This window comes from Apaloderma vittatum, unplaced genomic scaffold (genome assembly GCF_000703405.1).
Source record: "Apaloderma vittatum isolate BGI_N311 unplaced genomic scaffold, ASM70340v1 scaffold11344, whole genome shotgun sequence".
Lineage (NCBI taxonomy): Eukaryota > Metazoa > Chordata > Aves > Trogoniformes > Trogonidae > Apaloderma > Apaloderma vittatum.
In genome coordinates, this window is record NW_009712148.1 from 36,350 (window position 1) to 57,053 (window position 20,704).

Consider the following 20,704-nt stretch of genomic DNA (forward strand, 5'->3'; position numbering starts at 1 on the left):
TGGATGAACTGGGAAAGGTTTTCAGGCTCTCATTTTGCTGTGTGTGGTTTCAATATTGCAGGAAATCGCTTCTCTTCCCAGCGCAGTGCAGCCACTTTGGGACAGGAATGCTGTAAGGAATCTCACTCAGTCCTCGGATAAGGAAATGATCAAGGACTTGCCTATTCACAATTAATGGGGAAAAAAAAAGAAAAGAAGAGCTGAAGGTCTTTATTAATCATTGCACAATAAGGAAGTCATACTGGTTTGGCTCCTTTCAATAGGGCTATTTGGTCACACCTACCTAAGTGGTTTGGCATCCCAACCATCTCTGTGCGTGCAGCTGGAGAGGAGGAGGAGGGAAGGGCCACCAGGGTGCCTGGCCACCAGCTCGTGCGAGGAGGGAGAGCTCTGAAAGCCCATCTTTCTCTCCTGGAAGGGCAGGCATCTCTTTTTGGAGATCTCTGTCCAACGCACACACCAGTGCTGCCTGTCACGGTGCTCTGGGAGCAGGTTTCTGCCCCAAGTCCAGGCGTCAAAAGGAGCAGAAGTTTACACATGCCTTGTGCTGGAGTTTTCCCCCTGTCAGCTGTGGGGATCCCTGCTGAGAAGGGTCTCCTCCTAGGGGAGTCTGCCACCCACAAGTGAGCACAGCTCTTTGCCCTGCTGCTGGGCTTCTGCTTGGGGCACCAGCTTACCTCTTGTGGCAGCCAGTGTCTTTACAATCTCCAGCCCCAGAAAGTAGTTTGTGGCCAGGTGTGATGGCTGGCAGTTGCCTCTGAAGTGCCAGGAGACAGATGTTTGGGAGGCTGCAGGGCTTTGGCTGGTGCACAGGGCTGCAGTGCCCTGTACTAGGAGAGGGTACTGTGGAGAATTTTATAGTGAGTGGAAGGACAATATCGACACAGGACGAGAGACAAGACTTCAAGAGACCAGGCTGCACCTCTGGTGCCTTTCCTAGGTGAGCTTGTGCAGGCTGAAGTTTGCAAAGCTGAACCTGTGCTGCCTGGAGGTGGAGACATCTGATCTTCCCTGACTGGTTTTCCTGCACAGAGCTTGTGCCAAATTGCAAGCTGTCATGGTGGAGGTAAGGAGGTTTGGCTTTGAAGCAGAAGGTGATATCTGCTTGCACACATCTCTGAGCAATCGACACCTGACCCCTCTAGCATGGGACAAGAATACAACTTTGCATCTGAAGTAGGCACCGAGGCAGCAGGGTCTTGGTGAGGATTAGTGACTTCTCTCCTGTCTGGCACCACTGTAAATTGCTGGGAAATCTTCCCCAGCCTCTTTCAAAAACAAGCTCAAGCAGAGTCACACAGTGCCTTGGAAATTTTGGAGGCTTCTGCCACTGACCGCAGTTGGTGGAAATGTGGCCTTGACAGGTGTGCAGGTGTGCTGCTGGCCAGCACTTCCATGTGCCACTTGTGAGGAGGAGAAGCCGTGCCAGCTGCAGGATGGCCCTTTTTCATCGTCTGAGGAAAAGTTACACACCCATGTTTTTGGGCAGGGTCGCATCTTTGACAAAAAGTCTTGTTTTCTTGCTGTTCAGGCAGGACTAGTTAGAGCTGAAGTCACGAAAATTTCCATCTATGCCCCCCACATCCCAGCCAAGGCAGCTGCCTTTGCCCTGCCAGCCTACCCCGACCTTGCATGGAGGAGGGAAACCTCCAGCTCAGTGCCAGGGTGGCCGCTTGGATGCCGCCGGTGAGTTTTTCTTGGGCCACCATGACTTGTGTTTTGCAGATACCTGTCCCGTGACGGGCACATTCCTCGGCCACACCACATCCACTCAGCCCTGGCTCATGCAGTAATTAGCCGAGTGTTTCCTGGCTGCCTTTAATTACAGCCACAACTATTTCCCTTGCTCTAACGTAAGGACTCTGACAGCAAAGATTTTTGGGTTGCATCCCGCATGGAGCACGGTCCCGGCACGTGTTGGGACGCAGCTGTGCATTGGCAGCTGCTGGTTTGAACCTGAAGGGCTCATACCCCCTCAGTGAGTCACGTTTTTTCATTTTCAACCTCAAGGTTGAAAACATGCTGGGTATTAGTAGTGTCTCCCCCAACACCCAGCTGAGAGGCACAGGGCTTTAAAAACCAGCCAGAAGGGCAGGATACTCTTTAAATCTGTGTTAAGAGTCTATCATCTCAGCTGTAATGTGCCCCATCCCACAGCAAAGCAGCTCAGCTGGCAAAACCAGGGAAGGAAAGCACACTTTGCCTTCCTGGCCACATCTCCCAACATTTTTGCACCGACGGCATCGCTGTTTTTTTCATGGCTCTGTGCTGGCGACAGGGAGGGACACAGCCTTGCAGGGCTGCATTTTATGGCAGAACCCAAACCAAAGATCTGTTCCCCCCTGTCCCTGCACCTTGCTGTTGCCGTTAGCTGGCCTGGTGGTGGTGGCGGTGGTTTGCCATGACTGAAACCCGACGTATTTCTGGTTGCAATACGCGCCTTCGACGGTTTCCAACCAGCCTTGGGGGCTGCCAGAAACCAGCGCGGCAGCTGCTGGGCTCGGCCTCGCGAGGCTGTGATCTATAACGTGCATTGTCTTTTTATGTAATGTGTTTTATTAAACATCTTCTAAAGCTTACAAGTGTCCCCAGGACATAACTCTCCAGCCCAACATAACGCTCTGCCAAGTAATGAAGTATGATTTATGGCGGTAATGGTTATCCTATGGTGTTTTTTTTTTTAAAAAAAAAAATTATTACAGCAATAGTTCTGTCGAATATAGGAATATAACATGCTGCATTTGGCACGTTTATGACAACAGTGCTCTGGTTTTCTTAACTCCACAGTTCAGTGTTGGCAGTATTTCAAATTCTTGAGACAGATGTTTAAATGAATTTTTTAAGAGGACAGTGAAATACATTTAAAACATCATACAGCGCTGAGTGTCTCAATATGAGCAGGAACATTATTTCTTTAACATTCAGGTAGGGCAGGGCAGCACATGGCCTCTCTGGTTTAGATCTCATAGAAAATGATGGAAGTAGCAAATGTTGAATTAGCTTTCCGGGGCATCCTGGCCTGTTGTTACTTTTTGGCAGAGGTGGCGGAGGGGGAACGGACACTTGACCTTCTCCCAGATTTAGTTTGCGTTCACGTCTCCTCTGTGAGCAGTGAAAACAGATCCACATTTGTTTTGAATGCAGTTCCCACCACGTTGATACAGGACTACGTGGTCTCGCACTGACATTTTGAGCTTGTCATTGTGGTCCCAGTGGTTAGCGTTTCAGGCCAGAAATGACAATCATTTGGAAAAATGTAAATGAGAACCCTGGTCATATATACGAGGCAGATAGCATTCAAGTATTTCCATCAAAACATTGAAAATTTTTGGTCTTTTAAAAAAAAAAACTTTTTGTTTGTTTGGTTTCTTTATTCTGTTTTGGTTTTAGGTATTGACTAAAACCCACCAGAGTGCCGTAATTAACAAAGCTGGGGTATTCGGCTCTGGCATCGCTGTTTGCAACTTTCAATCATGGAAAATCAGAGCCCACAGAGGCAGAAGTCAGCATTGTTGGAGACATCATCGCCCTCGGCGCAGCGCGTGCCTGCGGCTGGGAAGGGAAGGCGCCCCACAACGAGGCTGCGCGCGCCGTCAGTGCGGAGAGATTGAAGACAAGGCAAGCATCAGTAAAGCAATGAACACTTATATTTAATTTACATTTGACAATTTGCACATAAATAATGATGTAAACCAATACGTAAACATATGATAGTTTGTTGTTCTAGCAAAGTAAAAAGCCTGTTAACTTTGGTCAGAGTCTTTCTTAAGAGAGACAAAAAAAAAAACCAAAAAAAACCCCAAAACACTGTTGATTGTTGCTACATTCACATGTAAAACTTCTAAGGGAAGAGGGGAAACAGTAAAAGAGAAGTAACAATTCTTAAAGCTGATGCATATAAATTCTTGTAAAATTTGTATCAAATACAAGAAAGCACTACAGGCAAATAACAGGAAAAGTGTGTGTCCAGTGACAGATTAGTGATACTTTGGTTTATCCTACAAGTTAAGTACTATATTTATGAACTATTGCTACATTTAAAAGATGTCAGCCTCACAATTTGCAGGAGTGGAAATGTAATGAACTGTAGTTCTTCAAACGCTCTGTTGAGAGACTTCTATTCCAGGACCGTTTGTTTTTTAACAGAAGGCATTAAAGTAAAGTTTGCTGGGAAAAAAAAAATAAAAAAAGCTCACCAAATCCTGGATGGCTGAAGCGGGCTATTTTAAAATTTGTAAGAATATAACCAGACAAAAAAAAATATACATGGAGAGGAGGCGTGTAATAATGCTACTTATAGTTACGTGAGTTGACCATGCAACTCGTTAACGGCGGGGCAAAACGAGATCAGGGCCTCATCCCACCCAACTTCCGTCCTGCCCTTCACTGCATTTTTGTGAACACATCACACACGGGTCACATTTGGTTTCTTTTCAAGTTCCTTCGGTTACATTTTCTGGCCGTTTGCTCACTGACACACCCCTCCCTCCCCTCCCCGGCCACCTCCTTTCCTCCAGCACATGCTGCCAGGAGGATGGGGGACCCAGGAACCCCATCCTGCAAATGGAGTTGCTGCCACCCAATTCGCGGGGACGCCACGCGTGGGTGATGTTATTCACGCGAGATGTTTGCGAGCTCAGGCTCCCCCTGGACGGCTTTTGCACGTCTATCTGCAAGCGATAAATGCCTTGGTACAACCTTCTGGTTCTGAGGTCGTTGGTAATATGCAAAAGTGGATAACATTTGCTTTTCACACTTAGATGAAAAATAGTTTTATTACATGGTTTGGCTCACAACTTAAGTGGTATAAATATATATACATATACATATATAGTATAGTGGTATAAATATATCTATAAATATACATGTATTCTTTGCTACACCTCAAACGTCACCGTATCATCTTTGGGCTTAGCGAAACAAAAAGATAAAAGGACGTGCATTCTATCTTTCCCTGTGCACATTTTGGTTTCTTCTCTAAAGTAGCAAAGCATTTAAGTAAAACAGCATTGTCTGCACCACTGGACACAAGCACTGAGGTAATTGTTGTTCAACAACTTTGCAATGCCCTTTTCTTCTTTAATTAAATTAACCACAAAATGTACAAACACAAATACTGAGAAAAATCCGAGTCGTACAGGAAGGAAGAAAAAAATGTATGTGCCAGGAAAGGACTTTGTTCCCCACTTCTACCCAGGCAAAGTGGGAGAGGAAAATACAAGTAAAACCGAACCCCTTCTTTCTCAGGGAATCTGACCATCTTTTTTTTTTTTTATCCCTGGAAGGCTCTGGCCAAAAAGAAAAAAAAAAAAAGAAGAAAGAAGTCTGCCAAAAACTTCCTTTTAGGCAGAGCATTAAGAATATTTGTGTGTTTGCTTTTAAACCGCTTTTGGAAACAAAAGAATGTAAGATTTTATTTTGGAAGAGCCACTTTAAGCTGATGCATTCCTTTGGTCATAAAGTTACATGACAACGTGTGGGGCTATAGCTGTTTTCTAAAAACCTGTGGGATTGTCCACGGCAGGTGGGTGTTTGTTGTGCCACATCTGTTCTGGGTAGAGTTGCACGTAGAGGAATCTCTTTCCTATCCTCAGAGAGGCAGGGGTAGCAGATTCTTCCCTGCTTGCTGCTACTCTGGGTTTGGTTGGATTTTTTTTCCTTTTCAATTCCCACTGGAGTGATTCGCACATAAAAGTACACAGCATTTTCTTTCGAACCGACAGATCTAGGATTCTGTATGTCAAATGTCCAACTTTGGCAATATGAAAAACCACATTTGTTTAAAAGACATCGGTACATAAAATACATTTACTGAAACCCCAATCTTAGGTTCTTAAAACAGATGTGCAGAAAAAAATATCTACAAAGAATGGCCATAAAACAAAAAATAAAAACATTTAAAGTAAAAATTACAATGAATCTTCCAGTCATTGTAAACATTTTCCTAATTATTGCTTTTAGAATGATTAATTGCATAATAAATTATGAAGTACTATCATTGAAAAAATAATTATGGATAGATGATTGTCTTTTAGTAACTGGCGAGGCAACGCACAGTCCTTTGCCCCTTTTTTATGCCCTGAGAAAACAGTAACTTTGGAGTTCCTTCTTTCAGCTGGAGAGCGTAGGGAAACTACTGTAAGCCAAGATTGCTTTGCAGCATTGAAACTATGTACAAGCAACTGCTACAGGCACCCTGACTTGCCAAGTCATAAATAAAAAAAAAAAAAAAATCACTTTGCCAAAAAGTCTTAAGGGTCCATTGGTTCAACCGTTTCTTGCTTGACCTTTACAGGTAACAGAGGTAGTGGGTGACCATGAGGCAACTTCATAACTGACATATCTGACGACTCGTAAAGGTTGCATCCTGAGGAGATAAGTCCATTTCCCAGGTTCCTCTGCAGAGATACTTTCAGATTAGCTCCTTCCATTTCCCTCCTGAGCATGGTCAGTATATCCTTCTCCACGATCGATGTTAAGTCGATATTGTCCTCCACTTCTTCCAACTTGTCGGCATTGTCACTGATGTCGAACTTCTCGATCTCCTCGTTGATTCGATTCAGGTCCTCCATGGAGAGGCCGGAGGCAGGAGCCACGGGGCAGTTGCCCTTCAGGTGGACCTGGAGGCTGCAGAGGTGAATGTAGCTCTTGTGACAATGGATGCATTTATGGGGACGCTCCCGGGTGTGGAGACGCTTGTGCAGCTTCAGGTGCACAAACTGGGTGAATTTGGCTGGGCAGAGCTTGCACTGGTAAGGCTTCTCTCCAGAGTGGAGCCGCAGGTGGGTTTTGAGATTGCTGGTGCTGCTGGACCGCTTGTGACAAACCTAATATGGAGGGGTGGCAGAGAAACAGTGAATGAGTGGGAGGGGACTTCATGATTTAAGTTGCAGCCGTCTAGGAGGAGACAGTAGGATGAAGCAGTAGCTTTTTATATCTTTGCGCTTTTTCAAAGGGAAAAAAAAATCCTCACCTTTTTATTTAAATATTGTTGAATAGCGTTTGGGGTACGGCTGATGGCAAAATCATATCAGGCAGATGTTGCCTTTACAACTCGGCTGTCTCACAGATGCTGCTCCACCAGGGCTGGGAACAGCTGTACTACGGACTCCAGCCTGGGGCAGCCACGGGTTTGTCACGCAGCCCTCCTGCGTGTCCCACGGGGTGCTCATGATCCCCGCCATCCCTCTGGCCTCTCTAGGGTGAAGTTGTCTCTGCAGTGTGTTATGTACATACCTGACACTCGTGGGGTTTTTCTCCTGTGTGTACCAGATAGTGCTTCTGGAGGTGAGCCAGCTGCGTGAAGCCTTTATTGCAAGTCTGGCATTTGAACGGTCTCTCCCCGCTGTGTACTCGGAGGTGCACCTAGGGAGAAACAACACAATTAACAATTTGCAGTTTCCAGTACTGTAACCAAAGGACTTTCAGATGTTTCTTAAAGTTAGCAGAAGACTCCCATTGCCAGAATACGCTATCTAGTTAATTAGCTGTTGTCAATACTAAAACATTGTCTTTCCAACCATGCTTTCTTGCTGGGGGTGTGCTGTATTAAGCCCAGACTGACAAATTGCTGAACATGCAAGGGAGGCCTGTCCCTGCTTTTCCTAGATAACCTGTAGGGAGAAACTAGAGCCTTCCAAGAAGGATCATGTCTTATTCTCCATGGCCTACCTTCAAGTTGGAGAGCTGGCCAAAGGTCTTGGAGCAAACGTTGCACTCGTACTTGATCTTTCCATTCTGCTTCTTCAGTGGGTACGGGAGGGTTTTGTAACCGGTCACATTCCTCTTACTTTTAATGAGATTCATGGCTTCTTCACCACCGGTGGCAGCCAACACCACTGAGGTAGGTTTAGGTTGCATTATGTGTTCTGAACTGGCTGCTGTACCAGCTGTGGGTGATCCACTGGTAGGGCTGCATGGCTTGTCCTTCATGCTGGCAGCAGCGCCCGTGATGGAGAAGGCACTGTTAGGTGCTGGTATGAGGAAGTCTCTTGGATGATCAGGCTGTAGCAATCGACGGCCTCCTTCGCTGGGCAATGAACTAGGGAGCGTGGTGGGGTTCAACATGTGGTGGGAAAGGCTACCTCCACTGAGCAGATTGCCATAAAGAGGATACATCCTCGGGAACAGATTGAAATTGTTGATGCCATTGATATTGTTCAAAGCACTCAGGTTATTACAGCTCATGTTGAATGGAGGTAACAGGAATTTGGGGTAGTGGGGGTTATAGGACGGTAGAAACGCAGGTGGGAGGTGGCCAGGAGGTGCATATCCAGGATAAGACCCTAATCCTTCTGAGCCATACGATCCGTTCAAGTAAGAGTACGGCTCTCTGTGCTCTTGGGAAGTAGGTGCCAGAGGTGAAACCGTGACCCCTGGACTGCTGTGAGGACTTGAACTTTTTAAACTTTGGTCTGGGCTGCTCCTCCCAGAAGGACTCGGTGTAGTAGACGTCTGGATGGGTGAGTGAGTGATGTAGCTGGGTCTGTCCATCCCATATGCTAAGGAAGCTTTCAGATAGTCTTCTGGAATGTGAGGTCGGATTGGGTAGACAACTCGAGGGAAGAAACACCTCTCCGGACTATAGTTCTTATGCAAATCATCCAAGTCTTTTTCTGGAGTAACTGGTGAAATGTTGGTCTGGAAGAAGTCTTTTCCTTTTGGAGGATTGGATTCCATTTTCAGGATTTCTTTCACACTGTGCTCCTTCTTTGGGATGCTCTTCTGATAAAGCTCATCTTTATCAGCACTGTGCTGCTTTGGATTAACATGGGTTTGTGCTGAAATACAAAGACAAAGTAATGTTTATTTAAACATGGCATTATCAGTTATGTCTTCTCAAAACACAAGCTAACTCCTACAAGTTTAGTGGGAAGGGAGAGCCATTCTCAATCATTTAACCCACCAAAAACCTAATTTCTGTGTGAAGAAATGTCTGCTGGTATTAAGTATTAATAAAAAGCACTGTTAATTCAAGGGATATCAGCCAGTACATACAGATCTGGATGACGATTCATTTGCAAAGTGCCAGTCTTCACTGTGCAAACTGATTTCTCCTTTCTTTCCCCTTAAATTTCACTAGCTTTGCTGCTGAATTTCTATTTAAGCAGATTTCGAATAAATGTAGTAACAAGCATTTGTTAACAATATAGGTTTAACAGAAGGACTTTGCAGAATGCAGGCTCCCAGAAATGTTCCTCAGTAAAATAACAAGGCATGACAAATCGGCTTTTGCCAAACCGCAGCAGTCACTTCACCAGCCAGTTCAATTACTTACAGTACCAAAAAAACCATGGCTGGCTAGGATGAAAGCCTTCTTCAAAGAGAAGGTATTCTCCATCAGTAAACAGATCATTACTCATTAAAAATACTGCTTAGGAACATCTACAACAAAGCAACTATTTACTGCAGATTTCTGTGGCATTCAGTCTATGCAAAACTCCTCTGCTTACAGCTGTACTTTATGAAAAAAAATGCTGAAGCAAAGCAAAAGGAAGCAAGACTGGTCGGCTCCAGCTTAAGTTGAAATGTACTTAAAAAAAAACAACCAGGAAAAAGAAATATGTATTTAGAGGGAAACAGAAGCTAGCCTCCACTTAACTCAGTTCAGCACATATACTGTTTATTTGTATTCAAAAACTCTACCTTCTATCTGGACATAATATAATACAAACAACACACTGAAAGATGCCTTCAATATAAAAAGAAGTCTGCTTTTACCTAATCTCTCTAAGTTAATAGTTATATGAACTTGAAATGATGACTTGTAAGATACTTCATTATCGAGGAAAAAGCTACAAGAAGGTTTTATAATGGTGCATAGTTATGTGCAAGGTTTTCTGATCGTGAGATACAAGTTAATGTCAATAAGTATGTGACTCGAAAGTATCACAGCCCTTTAGTCAAGTTTTTGCTTTTGTGACTGACTTTTCTTACTTCACTAACTGAAGTGAGAAAGCTATCTCTGATTACTGGAGGACAAGAAGAACCCAGTAAGAAAGACGGGCAATGACCATGATGCTGTCAATGCAGATTCTTTGCTTCACTAATCACAACCCTGATGGAATCTATCATTTGGCAACGTTACCCTATAAGGCAAAGACACAGCCATTTATTAAACGTATCCAAGAAAACAGCTGCTTTCAAAACATGCCTCTACTCACAGCAACCCCCTTTTACAGTAGCATCTTTTTTTCAAACAGCTTTAGACTAGCAGCAAGCAAATTTAGTTGGAGATATGTAAGCAGTTTGTCTGTTTTCAAGTTGCAATGAAATGCGTATGTTCAATTAAAATATTTATGATAAAACATAGAGCATGTTGTACTGCAAGCACAAACGCGTGTAAACATGCAGACAGCTTCCCAACTACTTCCCTCAACGTTAAAGTTTAATGCAGAGCTGTTTCAAAAAATAAATTAATAGTCTGTTGCCTCATCTGGCATTAAAATTCATCTTCCTTCCTAGGTTATTTTGTCTGTACCTGTAGACTGGTAACTCATTTTCTAAACATCCACACAGATTTTTGGGTACAACACAGAGGTCCTATTAGGTTCAAAAAGCTCCACGATGGCACTGTGGATAATATTATGCACATCTTCTTATCAGCTGCCTGTCACCACACCAGCTGGTGACACTATCAGCATCAGGGAGTAGTGAGACTGGGAAGTATTGAAAGCTGGGGGTGGGGAAAGCAGGACTTGTGAAGCCTCACAGCAGAAAAAAAAAATAAATACTACCTTATCAGGCCCATATCAGTTTCTCAGTGGGGTCTGTCAAGCAGGAAGTTCAAACTGACACTTTTCTCTTTTAAAGAAAAAAAAATCCAGTGGGAGGGGAAGAGGAAGGAGAAGCGCTGGCACTGCTGGAAAAGTGATAGAGAAACCGGGGCCACTTCAGCTGGATGAACGGCTCCTACTGTCACAAGGTTAAACATCAGGGTGAAGACGTACGTGCCTTATGTGCCGGAGCAAGCCCACGAGTGACAGAAAGGAAGCTCACACCAAGTACGTAACTTTGTGCTACAAGGCCCATATCCCTGTTTGACACACTAAAGGTAATTGCTCTTTCCTTCCCTTCCCTTCGAAGTTTTCCCCGTAAAGCCTTCCCTCCTATTCATTTCCACAGTACACAGAAGTTGCAATATTTAAGATTTTTCAAGTCTAACTGTGACAGCTCTCTTTAGTTTGCAAGCTACCTTTGGTCCATAAATCCCCTCTTGGCTTTTTCCCCTGTTACCTGAGCACAAGGGACACTTGGGAACACCACAGAGATCAAAACATAAACAAGTGTGTCAGCACTGCGTAAAATACAAGAAGGTAATGTCAGGGGCCAAGGAGAGGTTCCTACATTTTATACTGAGTGTGGATTTAAACCAGGGCTGAAAATGACTGAGAGGTTTATGACCTTTCTTGTTTCTCTTAAAGGAGACATACTTGAAAGCTAACAAGATACATTTCTTATAAATGGATAAATTTTTTTAACTTGTGGTTTTACATTTAAATTCTTACTGATCACATCTCCCTCTTGCTCCATCCCACCTCCATATATATATATATATATACATATACACTAAATACAGGCACATACTCTTCCAAGATCTGTCTAGTTTCTGTGGTCAGACAGACACACAGAAAAGAGGTTCATGACAAAACAAGAACAGTGCAGCTGCATTTCTAAGCTACTAATCTGAGGGGAGTGGAGGGGGAAAAATAAGTAAAAAAAAAACCCCACATGTGCCTCTTTAGGAGCCTGATCCGCTTCTAACCGAGGTCAACAGATTATTTGCTCAGATCTGAGATTAGTGAGTGTGCGCAAAAGGAAAAGGGACAAAACTCCTGTTACTTTTAAGTATTAATAAAACTTAAGCAGAAGGGCTGCCTGAAGTCATTCCAGTGTGGGTGTTCCAGCTACATACTGCCGAATAGGCTTTGCTCGTTTCTCATCCTCCGAGCTGTAGCCTGAGAAAGGCTTCTTAAAAAAAATTACCTGTTTTTTCTAAAAACTTGAAAAACGGTTGTAGGCAGACAGTAATTTCAACAGTAATTTCAGGAGTGAGATGGTACTGAATACTTCGAGTTGTGGAGTTTAATTATGCCGATTCACATTTTCGATCTAAATTAAGAACCTCTTTTGCTAGTAGAAAGAGAACCTCGAAGTTGTGAAGCTGGCAAAACAGTGTGTCCACTCAAATTGAGAACAGAGACCAACATTTAGAAGTATATAATTTGATCATCTGTTTTCTAAATGTGTCCAAGGCAGGGTGATACGTCTTTGAAAACGTTTTGCTCAGAGGTCTTTAAGGGAGCCTTCAAATAACCCTCAATATTAAGTCAACTTTAGCCCCCAAAATCTGGTTTTGTGAAGACAACCTTTCGTATCATTTCTAAATAATTTTCCTGAGCCCTTTTGAAGATTCCAGGAGGCATTTTTTTAAGCAAGTGCAGATGTTTCCTCTCAACCCAAACAGAAAAGCTTCAAAACCAGAAAGTGAAACTGCCCATAAACAAAAGGGAAAGCAAACGGCAGGGCTTAACTAACGGCCAGCGTGTGAGGGCCGGCCAGAAGAAGAACAGAAAACATCACGTTTAACTAAAAAGTTAAACTTCATAGAATCCAAAAGATTTTAATAGTACCTCATTAAACCCGTTAATGAAACACAAAGATTGTTGAATGTTTTGGAAACATGCAAATTGTTTTTCCCCAAATATAATTTTTTTTTTCCCTAAAGCTTGACCGAAAGATGTCACCTGCCTGTACTTGACTGAGGAGACAAACATGACATGAGATGTAGGAAGTTGCATCATATGATGCAACGTACATGAACATTATTACCAAATAGTCATGTCCTGAGTCAATGCAATTGTTTGGTTGGGGTTTTTTTGTTGGTGTTTTTTTTAAACTGTTACCCTCTCCACCCTCCATCATCAAATAATCCTCTTAAAATGAAGCAGCAATGAAATATTAAACTATATGGGACCCCCAAAGCAGATTTCCTTAGTCTGTTCGCTTGTCAAAAAATGTCATTTAGTCTGTGATATCTTAATCTGAGGGCCCAACTGATCGAGGTTAAGCATATCTAAGAAATTACTGAAAACTGATTTTTTTGGCCAGCAGAATACAAAAATCTCACACCACTGCACTTGAAACCACTTACTGGACAACGGCACCATCTGAAGGTGACAAATCTGGATAGAAACCTGGATAGAAAACAACCTGCAGCCTCAAAACAGGCAGGAAGGAGAAAGGAATTATTTGAAATAAGACTGAGTTTCCACCACTGGGGTAACGCAGTGTTTGGCCTCTACCACTATTGTGCAACTCCTTGGAGGCACTTCAACATCCACTTGAAGTTACGTAGCTCCACTCGGAGCTAATCATGACTGCGAAGGTAGGTGTGTGCTCCGTGTCTGAAGGACTGGGTCAAAGGCTTCAATTCAAGTAAACACAGAGGACGTGGTTAAGTCCATAACTAAGTACATGCCTAATTGCTGTCTTGAATCTGGATGCTTTCCTTCTACGCCACAGATGAACTAACGCGGGACAAGTTACCTTTAATTTGAAAGTTTCCTGTTACAGAGGCAAGTAGATGTTATATGCAGACGTGTAAATATATTTATGCTCTAAAGTGGTAGTTCTCTCATTTCTGAAGCCACTAATTACAGGAAATAAAGCCAGAGAAATTCTCTGATACATTTTTCCCCTGAGGCCCGTCCTGCTCAGGTGCTTAAAGAGGAACTGAGGTGCTGAACTTCAAGACCGTGATCCCCAAAGCCCTGAGGCACCTAAAGGAGCTGCCTATATTTTAAGCTGGCAAGACTGGAAGCTCTCCGTAGGAGTGTGTCCCAGGTGGCCTCTCCTGTGCTGGGCTGGGCGCCCAGCCAAGGCACAGGTCTTCCAAAAGCCTCCTGCAGGCACTGGCATGCTCTGCACAGCCCAGACAGGGCGGAGGGAGGGAGCAGGGTGCAACATACCACGGCCATGGGATGGCAGCGCTGCTGCCCCACACTCGCGCGTGTCAGACCCCAGACTTCAGGGCTGTGGTGGGACTCGGACCCTGACTTTCCCTCTGTCTTTGTTAAAGAGTGCCAAAACCATCAGCCAGGAGCTCTGAGAGGTAGCAATGCTCACATGCTCCTCTGAGGGAAGCCATGCCACTTTAAACTCTAAATTTTTAGAAACCCGTTTGGCTGGAGAGGGCTTTCCTGGCTTTTTAGCAGGTGGAGGAGGTGACCAGCAGGGAGTCCCTCCATGTAAGACTGTGTTAAGATGTTTCCACAGAGCAAAGCCCCACGTCTGCAGCAGGTGCAGGATGCTAGCAACTCGAGGACAAATCTTCTGCACTTTATTCATAGACGAACGCAGTGCCAGGGCACCCCGGCCAGGCTCGTGACAGGGAGTGAGAGGCTGGAGAGGCAACAGGGTCCTTGCTAACTTCAGATTTAACTAAAAGTGGCATGGGAGGAAGGGAAAGAAGAAAATTCAATGGTCCTGACATTCATTTTAAACTCATCTGGTTCCAGTCCTAAGACAAGAAAAGCCACCCCTGCTTGCACTGTTGATACAGGACCTTCAGCACAAAGGCTGAGACCTCCGAATTTTTTTCTGTACTTTTCAAGAAAGGGTGCTGAAACTTTAGAAAATCTCCATCCTTATGTAGCCTGAATGTGTCACAAAGATGAGGGGAAAAGATAATAAAAGGAAAAACTTTTTCTCATTTTTTTGAACTGCTGTCTTCTTTGGGTGGAGGAGGCTAATGTAAAATTTCTAAATGGGTTAAACAGAATTATCTTTAAAAGGAAGAGGGATACTTCAATTCAGAGTCTGGAAAGATTGCTTTTTTGAATGTTAAGGCCGAACTACATAACTGTTGCTCAAGATCCTGTCTCTTTAAATCCATATATTAAACCTGCTTGTATTAAAATGGATTATTCTGCACATGTCCAGATGCCCCTAGTTCTGACCCAAGTCGTTAGGTGATGCTTCACAAATACACTCCTCTCTACTTCTGCACTGTAACTCAAGAATCCAGCAGATGCAGGAAACTGAGGCTGCATTTGTGTATCCTCCTAGCCAGTGGCCAAATGTGTCTGGGTGGATCTTTGCAAACTCCTCATCTACAGGAACTATTAATGCTGCTGTCTCATCCCATCTGCAGGTTCCACTGAAAAGCCAACAGTTCACTGTATCAGGAAGTAAAACCACACAGCAAGTGGTGAAATGACATATCTGCAAAGATGACAGAATCAGTGAGATCTTTTTTGAATAGGGAATACAGTAGCATAGGACATGCCCTCTCTCTCTTCCTTCTGCAATTAAGAGAAAGCAATTTTTACTAAATAACAGCAAATAGACCTTTCCATAAAAAGAACTGCATGCAGCTTTTCCTTCAAATTCCAGTGTAGGCACTGGCAGAAGCACAGAAGAATGCTCTGCTCTATCCCTGAGCAGCTAGCAGGAGATGAATGAGAAGTTCACAAGAATCTCTCACTCACTTCAAGGAGCTCTCAGTGAGGTGCTAGGCAGTGATTAAGCCATGAGTAAAGTGCTGAGGCTGGAAACAGTCAGAAACCACAGAGGACACAGAGATAAACTCCTGGAAATACCTCTTCCCGCTGCTACCAGTGCTATTATTTTGAACAGAAAACGAAAGTTGCGATATATGGCCAAGAACTGGGGACAAAATACACCGAGCTTAAAAAAACAAGTAACCATATGAGAAGACCACAGGAGGTTTACTCCCATAAGATAAGTAAGTGCAGATGGAAGGCTCAAAGGGCAATATGCAGTCAGCACATATTTTGTCAGACACCTAGACAGAGTCATGGCACATGGCCACTTCCTTGTACAGTGAGGGCAGCCCTTTGGGAGCATGACTGGGCAGCCTTTAGTATTGTGCTATCAAAGCAGACTTTTGCTCAACACACTATGAGATCTAGACTTGAAAAGTCTGAGAGTGAACCAACATCTACAGTTCTGAAGACAGAGGATACATTCAGATTGTCTATCCTGAATATCATCAGATAAGACTCAGATTGTAAACCAGTAACTGTTCAGATTTTTTATAATCTGTTTACATTTGAATGGGCACAGAGAATTTATTCTGTTGTGCTGGGTTTTTTAATTCCCCTTTTCCACTCCGAGCTACCTACTGTGACACAACAGATGATGCAGCTATGTAATTACACAACTTATTATTAGATCATACAGGCAGAAGAGACATTACGAGCATTCCTTGTTTATACTGTAATCCACTTACTGAGGTTCATCATTGTCAGCTCTCTGGAGGAGGGATAGTGCAGCCTCTCTGCAAAGTCTCGACAATACCACACAAGCAGCTCTTGGTTGGCAGGGATGGGCTTGATGGTGTAGAAGTAGATGTTCATTCCATTCTGACAAGCAGCCAAGTTCTGTTCCTGAACAGAGTAGCCGGGGTTTACATAACGCATCCAGTTGCTCTTGTCCTCGTTAAATCCATCAATGAAGTGATGAAGCTCACCACTTGAATAGATCTGGAATAGAGAGGAAGTGCTTATGAAAACAGAGGTGCACAATATGCAACATGTGCGCACAGAGTACAGAAGATAAAAATTATAAGCTTGGCTGTTTTTTCTTAAACAAGCAGATATTACTGAAAATAAGAACTCAAGCTAGGTTCCCTCCTTCTCAATTATGATATCCTATATGTTAAGAAAAGAGACACTTTTTCAAAGGTAAGTCCACAGCCATCTTTTCCATTTCTGTTTAGCCTGCATTTCTGCTAGTATGGACAAATCAGACCCAAAATCTGAAATGCAGAGCACTCTCCCTGCGTGACCAGTCTACCTTAGAGTCCTTTTCCCAGTGCTATGATCAACAAGTGGGTGATGCTAATGACTGCAGGTCTGAGTGCATGCTTGCATTAATGCTTTGAGTCACCTGTGTATAAGACTGACTGGCTGTGCTACGTCAGAGCCTTTCTCGCCTTTTTCTATGGCCTCTGTACTTGCAGTTTCCTACCACCTCCACCCAAAGGTTTAAACTATGCAAACATCCTCCACCCCCCAGAGTCCTAAAGCAACACTTGCTCATAGTTGGACTGTAACCCTTTTGTGGAAAGGCTGGGCGAGGCAAAGACGAATTTCATCTGCCATAACTTAACGAAGATCTAGAGAGGGGCCAGCCGATGAGAAGTCACTTCTCCTATCCAGAGACATGTTCTGGCTTGTCCGCAGAGGGGAAAGAAAACGCGAATCTAAGAACTGCTTAGTGGCTTAGCGGGGAAAGAAGTACCAATCACTGACAGAAGCTACTGTTTCTTAAAGTGATAAGAATAAGGGAATTAATGAAAGAAAAAAAATAAATACGAAGACAAATCCAGGAGACATGTTTGTTAAACACACATGGCTTACTCTTGGGGGGAACTAACTCTGTGCTGGATGAAGTCAGTTCCTGGGTTTCGCAAAACAGATGACCAGGCAAAAGTCAGACCTTGAAGTGGGAGCTGCTTGCACCAGCAATGCACCTCGCTGAGCAGGAAATGCCCTTCCAAAGGGAAGACAGCTTATCTCAGATGGAAAACACTCCACAGCGTGTTCCTGCCTTTCTGTTCACACCACTGTCTCTCATGCCTACCTGGCCAGGCAGCGTGCCCCATGAGCACCCGCCGGCTGGCTGGGACCTCTCCTCCCTGAGAGAGTCTCAGGCGGAAAGGGGTGAGGCAGCCTGGCCCTTTAACGCAGGCCATAAACACCAGAATCACTTTCTTTAAGAGTAACTTCCTGTAAACTGAGAAGGGGGAAATACATGTGGCCTCATCAAAGCAGCTTGCGAGAGATTTTGCGGTGTGTTTGTTATGAGAAAATGGAAGGGAGCCGGGCGAGTTGTGCTGCATCACGGGGAGCCTTTGGGTTTCTCTGTTCGCCCTGGCTCACAAACTTCCAGGAATGCAGGGCTCCAGCGCTCAACGCCTGCCACCGCTTCCCAAACCAGCCCTCCACCACTCCCACGACGCTGCCGGTCACAGTGTTCCATCTCTGGGGCCAAGGTGCCCCACTGGACTCCCACCTCTTCTGGGGAAGGCGAGACCAGATGTGCTGAGTCACGGCACGGTTCCCAGAAATGATGTTGGCCCCGGGCGGCCCCACTCTCGTTGCGCGGGCAGGGCGCAGGCAGCGTCCCTCTGCGCACAGAGCAGATGTTCCCGCTCCTGCCAGCAAGCCCGGGATGCCTTTAATAACATGTGGGAAGTTATCTCCCACAATTTCCTTTGCATATGCAAGCCTGTGTCAGACCCCTAGGAAGGAATTCATTTTCAGTGCAGCAGCTTGTCTTGAACGAATCAAGAGATTATAACAGGGAATTTAACGATGCTTAGATGGCTCCTAGGATATTATTTCTCAGGATCTTTCCGCATTAAGGCTTAAAATCACATCAGGAAAATGATGTCACCTCTCGCTGCAATATATGAATGAAATCCTGCAAGCTGGTTAGCAGCCCCTCTTCCCAGTGTTTGCTGTCTTATTAACAACTGGCAGAGCTCGGGTTGGTATACTGGTCTCTTCCAACACTGGACACAAGCTCCCAAAAAATTCAGCTAAAAGAAACGCTTTGTAGCCTTATGAGCGTGAAAACAGTTGTCTGCTTTGTAAAAACATTCATGCAAATAACTGCCTGTGCAATGCCATATTACATTGCATGAAGATGATCTGAGAAAACCAAAATGATGCAATTAGGTAGGAAGAAATGGGTGTGGGGAATGCTAGCACTTGCCCCGGGTTTCACCTGGATATGAGGTCGGGATATTGCTAAGGCAGGCAGGCACCTGGGCGCAGAGGCTTGGATATACTCCCAAATCCACCAATTCAGACACAACCTAAATGGCTAGAAGGCAGCTAAACAAATCCATGGAAGGAGATGGGGCTGAAGGAATGTTCTCTAACAACTAATAATGGGTCTGTAAAGGAAACTGAGGATTATGTCAACCGATAAACTGGAAGCATATTCCCCAACACAGACTTTCCAAGCCAAAACAAATTGGCTGGTGTTCCCTTCCAGCTTATACTAGAGAGTACAAATTAGGCATCACTTCTAGTGTTTGCCTGCCATTCATGCATTTTTCCCTTCACTGAGAACCGTGGGCTGCTCTTTTAACACTTTCTGAAGGGGACTAGAAAAGCTTATGATTTGAATGATACACGCTGATGACCACCACCACTGTGTCACAGCAGTTCTATTCAAAACCCAGGAAAAAAGTGTAAAAGATTATACAGTTAAAAAGGTTAAAAAATTACATGGCATTTTCACAGCTTCTTCATAGCTGGAAAAATCAAGGATACGTGATATTTGCATAAAGAAGAGTAACTTTCCACTGTGAAGAAATGCAAAAGAACCTGCCCCTACAGCAGGCAGCAGAAATATTTCTTTACACAATCAGAGCCGGGACGGGCTGTTCATCTCCCCTGCTCTCTCCACCCACACAGTCCCTACATCCAAGACAAACCAGGCTTTTACTTGGCTTAGTTCACCCCACGGGCTCTGTTCGTGCCTGGCAGCATAGAGAAGTTGCCCCCCGCATTCACACAGGTCTGAAGCAGGAAGTGACCCAGCTTCTCAGCTGTACTCATTTAGTGATCTGCTTACTGCAACAACATGGTGCTGTTTTTTCCTGCTTACCCGCCAAAAGTATTTTCTGTTCGCATTCTTGGGAACCGTATCGCTGGTATAGATCTCTCCTACCAGGGGTCCAAAGCGCGTTCCTTTTGGGATGTATTCTTTGCTTATAACTCCAGTGACCTACAAGAAGAGCAGCACAGGATCAGTCCATTAGCAGTCAAAATCAAAACATCTTCCTTTCCCTCCCCTGTCCTCCAACTTAACAAGGTAAAGCGACCAATGCAAGAAATTTCTAGTGACAGGTAAGCAAATCAGAAATTAATTAACAACCATGTTGGATACGATACCACCAGCTTTGGAAGCCAAATATGAACACTGCCTGAAAAACGTGTTGTGGAAATACATTTACAAGAAGAAACATTAAGCAAAATGTACAGAGGCTGACAAATACCTTCAGAAGTTATTTCTCCTATCAAAGGCAATCCCAAAAGTCTGGCAAAGATAGCAAACAAAAATAGCTATCAATCACTTCACTGCAACAGAGCTCACTTTTCTAATAAGTTAGGAACTGGAATGACTGCTCCTCCAGATCAAAATGAAACCTCCCTCCCACCCCCACCTTCTTTACTCTATACCCATCCTGATAGCTAAAAGGAGAACAAAAAGAAAAGATGACCTACAATTCTTGCACTAGCATACAGTGGCATATAAACCAGAATTGAAATGTCTTTGGGACGTACTCACAGATTACCCTCTTTCATAAAAAAGAGGCAGCAGTTCCGGTAACATATGTCAAGTGGGTTTGGTCAAAAAAGCGTTTAAGGGTTTTGATGAAACTGCTCAACTATGCTAGGTCTAAGAAATGTACTCTAGTTCTGCAGCTTCCTTCTTGACAGTAATTATACCAAAAAAAGTCACTGACCACAAATCAGGAAGCAATTCATCATTATTCAGAAGAACGTGCTTTGGAGTAACCCTTTGCAAAACACTGCTGAGTTATTGGTTTTGTTTCTCTCTGTCCCTCACCAATTTTCTTAAATTTACGGTATCCAAACAATGTTAGAAAACCAACAATGTTGTAAACCAAACCCCAAGCCTTTGCAAGATTGATTCT

General features: G+C 44.1%; 1 protein-coding gene across 1 annotated transcript; it reads right to left on the bottom strand.

Annotated features, from left to right (window-relative positions):
• Positions 1-6,141: 6,141 nt before the first annotated feature.
• PRDM1 (PR domain containing 1, with ZNF domain) lies at positions 6,142-19,770 on the bottom strand (the record flags this gene model as incomplete). Its single annotated transcript, XM_009867883.1, has 5 exons — positions 6,142-6,827; positions 7,237-7,365; positions 7,672-8,780; positions 16,256-16,508; positions 19,651-19,770. Coding segments are annotated over 5 exons (2,187 nt in total), but the record flags the coding sequence as incomplete, so codon positions are not given.
• Positions 19,771-20,704: the final 934 nt, after the last annotated feature.